Genomic DNA, 6,959 nt, shown 5'->3' on the forward strand with positions numbered 1-6,959 from the left:
CAGCCCCAGTGTCCAACCTGGCCTTGGACACTGCCAGGGATCCAGGGGCAGCCACAGCTGCTCTAGGCACCCTGTGCCAGGGCTGCCCACCCTCCCAGGGAACAATTCTCATCCTCACAGCCAAGAATTCTTCCACACTCTTCCCCAGCCCCTTCTCCAACCAAAATCAGCTAAAGGTGTAAAATCCCTCAATAGAGATGGTCTGAGGCAAACCCAGGGGAATCAGATCCTGCTCTGTGCTCTATCCTTTGCTGCAAATCAGGAGCTGAGGTCTCCTGTTCTTTCTCCCCCTTCCCTTCTCTTCCCTTCCCACTTTGCCACGTGGGCACTACTTTCTGGAGAAACCTCAGCAGCAAAAGTGAACTTGTGACCACAAATTCCCAGCGGTTCCGCAGATTTCAGGGATTCACTCCAGGGGGTGGAGCAGGTTTTAATCGGGGTGTCCCTGGGGCAGGCTGGGATCACGGCTGGTGCTGCAGGTATTTGGCCAGGGCTCTGGGGATCTCCAGCTCTCCCAGGGTGGCCGAGCGGCCGGGCTGCTTCAGGAGACGCCTCATGGCCAGTCGGGATTGGGACAGCAGTGATTTGGGATGAGCTGTGGAAGGAAAATCACATGGTCACCTTCAAGACACACAACCCTGCTGCCCTCCAACCCAGCATTATCCGAAGGAAAGGGACATGGATTGAGCAAACCAGGCAGCATTGGAACACAATGATCTTTAGGTCCCTTCCAACCCAAACCATTCTGTGGTCCTATGAAAACTCCATGATCCTGTGAAAACTCAACCTCTCTGTTGGGGCTGGGGCTAAGGACTCAGGCACAAGCTCCCATGGGAGCTGGGAATGGAGAAGAAATCTCCCATCCCCGCATGGAAATAAGTGCAGGATTTTAGACTTGGGCAATAGAGGAAAGCCCAAGCTGAGCAGCAGAAAGGAGAGCAAGGGTGAAGAGGAGGTAAAGGGGGGTAAAAGGGTGAAAGGGGGTAACCCCACAAGTGAGGGGAAACCCAGGCTGTGGGAATCATGGAATCACAGAAGGGTTTAGGTTGGGAAGGGAATTTAAGCTCATCTCATTCCACAGGCAGGGACACCTTCCACTATCCCAGGTCGCTCCAAGCCCTGTTCAACCTGGCCTTGGACACTTCCAAGGATCAGGGGCAGCCACAGGCCCGCACAGCCAAGTGATGTTGCAAGGGAAACCGAGGCCGAAGGAAAACCCGGGTGTGGCTGTTGGGAAGAGGGAATCAGAGCAAAGCTGTGCCTGCTCCAGCCCCGGGCACGCAGCCAGGTCACCTCTGGCCTGCAGCAGCAGCTCCAGCCCCTCGCTGCGCGGGGCCGCCCCGTCGGCGGGCACGCTGGGCAGGTACACGTTGGCCCCGAAGTCGATGAGCAGGCGGATGAAGTCGCTGTGGCAGCCGTGCCTCAGGCATGTCTCCAGCAGGGTCTTGGGCTCGCGGATCTGCGCCAGAACGCCCTGCTCGGTGCAGTTGTAGTCGGGGTCAGCGCCGTGCAGCAGCAGCAGGCGGAAGCACTCCAGGTGCCCGTAGGCCGCCGCCAGGTACAGCGGCCCGGAGCAGGCCGCCGAGTTGGCCGCCCACTCGGGCAGCCTCGCCCGGACGTTGGCCTCGGCGCCATGCTCCAGCAGCTGCCGCAGGATGGCCGTGTGGCCGTCCCTGGCGGCCAGCAGCAGCGGCGAGCAGTTGTTGTAGGCGCTGCCCGCGGGGCTGGCGCCGGCCTCCAGCAGCAGCCGCACGCACTCGCCGTGCCCGTTGCTGACCGCCACGAAGAGCGGCGTCTGCGCCTTCACGTCCAGGCTGTCCACCTGGGCGCCGTGGGCCAGCAGCAGCCGCAGGCTCTGCACGCAGCCCCAGGTGGCCGCCAGGCGCAGGGGGGTGCTGGGCACGCCCCAGCCGCTCCTGCGGTTGATGAGCCTCTTGTACCTGTCCTGGGACAGGAGCCTGGCCAGCGTTTCGTGGTCGTCTTGGCACACTGCCCGGCTCAGCTCCTCGCTCTCCTCGCTGTCCTCCTCGTCATCCCTGGGCTGCAGCAGGGAGAACATCTTGTTGATGTCCATCAGGCTCATTTTGTCGGGTCTGGGCTCCATGTGCTGCTCTCATGGTAAAGGATGAGGCCAAAGATCTACAGGATGGCAGAACCAGCACGACCCCCGGGTTAGAACCAGTCCCTGACACCAGCAGCTGCATTTTAGTGCAAGTTTATACTCAACATCAGGAAGATTCTCCAAAAACTGGACAAATGTTGGATGAGGATGCTGCTGATGTGCTCATGGGCCTGGCACCACGTGAGGAAATCCACGTGGGTGAAAGGCTGAGGGAACAATGGAGCTCAGTGCTGTAGTGGGCACATGGGTCAGGATCCCATAAAATCATTGATTGGTTTGGGTTGGGAGGGACCTCAGAGCCCACCCAGTGCCACCCCTGCCATGGCAGGGACACCTTCCCCTATTCCCAGGCTGCTCCAAGCCCCAGTGTCCAACCTGTCCTTAGACACTCCAGGGATCCAGGGGCAGCCCCAGCTGCTCTGGGCACCCTGTGCCAGGGCCTGCCCACCCTACCAGGGAACAATTCCTAATTCCCAGTATCCCATCCATCCCTGCCCTCTGGCAGTGGGAGCCATTCTGTGTGTCCTGTCCCCAGTCCTGAGGGATGAGGTGAATGTGAAGTAGTCAGTTAGATTAGGGATCAAACATCTTCCAGCATCTCCCTTCCCAAATGATGGCAGCATTAGAATCCCACCGTTTTCCTCCTCCTGCCTGCCCGAGCCCAATGATCACAGCTGCAGAAGGGTCTGGGATGTTTCTGCTGAGGGATCTGGGGGAGGAAGGGTGGAAGTGCTGAGCTGATCACACCGAGTGGGACTGAACCCTGGCAGCTTGGCTGGGCTCTGGACACAGGATGTGGCCTCAGGAGCCGAGGGACAGCGGGGGACAGGAATGGGATGTCCCGGCTGGCACCTGAGCAGCTGGAAACGCTCAGATGGGCAGAGGAATCTCTCGGCAGCCCTGGGGCAGCTCGGGTTTCCTCAGACAGAGCCGGGGCTGACCTGTCCGGGGAGGAGCCAACGAGCTGCACGGGGCAATTAAGAAGGAGCTGCAGCAAACAGTTAATTAGCTGATAAGGAGAACTGAGCAATTGGCCTCGTTATGCACCTGAGCCCGTCAGTGCCAGGGCAACCAGGGGGACCTGTCCCACATCACCCACGGGGACACGGCCACCAGCTCAGGGGGACCACAGCAAGGCCACCAGCACAGCTGGGGGCACTGGGACAAGCCTGATGGCAGCAAAGCTCTGCCAGGCTGCCACCCATTAGCCCAATTTATACAGAAATGTGAGAAATTCTAATGCTGCTGCTCTTTATTGGACACGCTGGTGATGAGCTCTGGAGTTTTGGGATCACCCCACCCTGATGGAGAATGGGCTGGGGGTTAGTGCAGGTTTGAGTCAAAAAGACAGTTGTGTTCACAGTTAGATTCCCAAGGGAAATGGTGTGGAAAAGTAAAAGAGCAGCTGTAACATTGCCTGAACACACAAACAACACCTCCAAAGGGAGGTTCCTGAGATCTTGTGTGGGGAGCTGAGGGAGGCTCCTTAACCAGGAGAGCCCAAAACAGGATTCATGGAATCACAAAATGGTTTGGTTTGGAAAGGAAGTTAAAATTTCATCTCATCCCACCCCTGCCATGGCAGGGACACTGCCCACTGTCCCAGGCTGCTCCAAGCCCCAGTGTCCAACCTGGCCTTGGGCACTGCCAGGGATCCAGGGGCAGCCACAGCTGCTCTGTGCCAGGGCCTGCCCACCCTCACTGTTTTGTCACCCCCTGAGCTGGCAGAAACTATCCAAGCACTGCAGACCCCAAAAAGAGATTGTGTCAGAGCACACAGAGCATACATTTGTCCCTCTGGGTCCAGTCCCCTCCCTCATCCTACCAGGTCCAGGTGCCTCCTTACCTGGCTGTGGGGGATGCTCAGAGCACCTGAGGCCAGGGGGGTTCCATGGGGAGTCCTCCCGTGGTTTAAGCCCAAATGAGCAGAGCAGAGAGGCTCTGGCAGGGCTGGGGTGGACGGGGATGTGTGGGGCCGGGGCTGTGCAGCTCACAGCTGAAATGCCACGTTGGGACCGGCCCGGGGCGCCAGGGCTAATTTTAGCCCCTCTGGGGTTTTATCTTACCACTTCCATTCTTGGAAAGCTCCCCCTGGGTAAATATAGAGAGGGCAGCGGGGTGGGGGGAGGCTGGGACAGGTGCTGGAGGCTGCTTGACCCCTCTGAGCACACACAAAGCTTTTTCTCCACTGTTTCCCCACAGAAATCGCAGGGAATAGGGCAGTTTGGGGTCCCTGCCAGGGCAGCACCACCCTCTACCTCACCTTGGCTGCTGCCAGGGCACTCAAATTCCCTCTTAACCCCTCTCCTGCCCTCCCTCACCCTCTTCAGAGAATACAAATGGCCATTTGCAACCTCCAAAATGACTTATTAGACACCAGAAAGACAAAAGGTCCTGAAGATGGCCCAGATTTCCCACCTGAGCTGCTCTAGGCTGCACCTGCCAGAAGGAACCACAGCCAAGGCTGCCTGAGGACCCAGGAAGGCAGGAAACCTCCCAGGGCAAACAAAAGGAGTAGAGAGCAGCACTGGGGCTCTTATCAAGAGCTGTCAGCTGGGAAGTGCAATCCTATTTTATCCAGCTCCCTTTAAACCCTCTCCAAACTCCTCGGCGATGGAGCAGGAACAGGCTGGTGGTTTGGGGCAGCCTTATCATGGTATGAGATAACAAGAGAGACCCAAATTATCCAGCAGGAAAATCCCCACTGCTGCAAGAAGAGAAATCAGGGTGCTCTGTGAAGTGTGTGATCTGTGCCACCACCACATTCCTACTTTGGAGCCTCACAATGGAAAGCCTGGAATGCAGGGAAATGGTCAACATTGATTTGGTTTAGGCTTTTGGTTTTCCTCTCCAAATTCACTCAAAAATAGATTATTGCTTCACAAAGGTCAATTCCCCAAAGCCAGCAGCAGGAATGGAATTATGGAGTGTGATGTGGATGAGCTCTGGAGCAGGAGAGGGGAGTTTGGGGTTATTTTTCCTGAGTGTCAGGAAGATGCAACCACAAAAGGGGGATGCTGCAGCCACAAAAGGCAAGCCTGGCTGGAAACCCCTTCCACAAACCACAGAAGTCAAAGCAGCCATTAAAAAGACAGAGTGTTATAAAGGGAAAAAAGGGAATGCAGACAACAGAAGTGCTAGAAAATGTGAAATGTAGGAAACTTGGAGATGAAAGGAAAATCCTTGAATGGCAAATTAATGATAAACTGCTTATTCTTTTGTTGTTGCTGCTGCTGTTTAGTTGTTAACCAAGAGAGATCTTAGGGACAAGGAGCAGATTAAACCCAGTTCTAATGAGGCAAACCCGAGAGCCCTCCAGCCCAGCTGAAATCCTGCCCAGACACACTCCTGGAGCAGGAACCTTTCCATCCATCCCGGGGGATATTCCCAGCAGCAGAGCCAGCCCAACCCCAGCAGGAGCCCAGGCAGAGGTGACACACGGGCCTGACCCATTTGGGATGAGCTTCCCACTGCTTCAAAGTCCAGGGAAGGACAAGGAGTCAGGAAAAGCTTCTACCTTCTGCCTGAGCTCAGGGCCTGAGCCAGGGGCTGACCTGGCCTTTGCTCTGGGCCAAGCAGCTCTTGATCAGCTCCCTGGTAATTGGGCAGGAATTAGAGGGCAGAGGGTACTGAATGCCAGTCTATGGGTTTTTTGGGAAGGTAAATCCTGTCCAGAGTTGCTTCCATTAAAGAGATTATTGTTATTAACACAGCTGAAGAGGGCTAATGAGCTTGTGGATTTAGCAGGGCTAAGCAGTTAAAAGTTTAGAGCTAAACAGTCCCAAATAAATGATTTTGCAGGGATTAGGGATTTACTAACAGTGCTCAAGGTCAGGAAAGCAGAGCTGGAGAGTGGGGCTGCTGTGTCTCCTGCCTTTGGGCCAGGAGTCACTGCCAGAGCACAGCTCTGGGCTCTGGAATCTCCCTCTGTGCCTTCACCTCTGCTCCCAGCATCCCAAACCGCAGCCCTGGGGCTCTCCCGGCTGCCTGCTCACCGTGCAGCATGGGAGGGGCTCCAGCAGCACCGTGCTCCAGGTGTGATCCAGGAATTGCCCAGGAGAGGGCACAGACAGCAGCCCAGCATTCCTTGGCTGCACTGCACATCCCTGCCAGGGCCCTGCTGATGGAAAGTCCCGATTTGTTTGGTGCATCAACACACAAAATATGGAGTTAGAAAGGAAGGAGGAATCCAGCAATGTTTCTTCTCCTCCACGAGTCTGGAGCTCCAGAAGTTCATCTCTTTACTTCCACTGCACCTTCCCTTTTGGAAAACAGGATAAAAGGATGGTTTGGGTTGGGAGGAACCTTAAAATCCATCCCATTCCACCCCTGCCAAGGGCAGGGACATCTCCCACTGTCCCAGGCTGCTCCAAGCCCTGTCCAGCCTGGCCTTGGGTACTTACAGGGATCCAGGGGCAGCCCCAGCTGCCCAGCCCAGAGCTCCCTGCTCCATCCATGGGGGGTTTTGGTTATTTAGAGATTTTTATTGATTCCCGTTCATACTGGATCCCTTCCCTCTCTCCCACAGCTCCAAGACCTGTTGTTGAGAGAGAGGTTTTGTATCCCCCTCCCATACCCTCCACTCCTCCAAAGAGAAGGAAAATAAAATTCCAGGAGAACACTGGAATCCATGAGCTGTTTGCAGCCCAAAGAAACTCCAATTACCACACCTTTTGTCCAAATTTTCCCCAAATTAAATTGCACCTTTATCAATTCTAGCCAGTGTTAATGTTAATAATACAATTAAATGCAAGGCAAGTCTAATTAAGGTAAATGAAGGATTTCACTGGCAGCATTAAGAACATTTAAAACTAGCAAGAAGGGGAAAAGCCTGAGG

At 55.5% G+C, this 6,959-nt stretch overlaps 1 protein-coding gene across 1 annotated transcript; it reads right to left on the reverse strand.

Moving 5' to 3' along the window:
• Positions 1 to 415: 415 nt before the first annotated feature.
• On the reverse strand, positions 416 to 2,104 carry ASB12 (ankyrin repeat and SOCS box containing 12). The gene is made up of 2 exons (XM_053990019.1): positions 1,294 to 2,104; positions 416 to 595 (listed from the first exon to the last, which is right to left on the reverse strand). The coding sequence occupies exons 1-2, from the start codon at positions 2,102 to 2,104 to the stop codon at positions 462 to 464; spliced, it is 945 nt and encodes a 314-aa protein (XP_053845994.1). The 3' UTR covers positions 416 to 461.
• Between the last annotated feature and the right edge of the window lie 4,855 nt (positions 2,105 to 6,959).

Source organism: Vidua macroura, chromosome 14, assembly GCF_024509145.1.
Source record: "Vidua macroura isolate BioBank_ID:100142 chromosome 14, ASM2450914v1, whole genome shotgun sequence".
NCBI classification, from domain to species: domain Eukaryota; kingdom Metazoa; phylum Chordata; class Aves; order Passeriformes; family Viduidae; genus Vidua; species Vidua macroura.

Coding starts and splice junctions, on each gene's coding strand:
- ASB12 (XM_053990019.1), bottom strand. CDS start 2,104: ATGGAGCCCAGACCCGACAAAATGAGCCTGATGGACATCAACAAGATG. Junction 596..1,293: donor GCTGCTGCTGCAGGCCAGAG/GTGACCTGGCTG, acceptor TTCCTTCCACAG/CTCATCCCAAATCACTGCTG.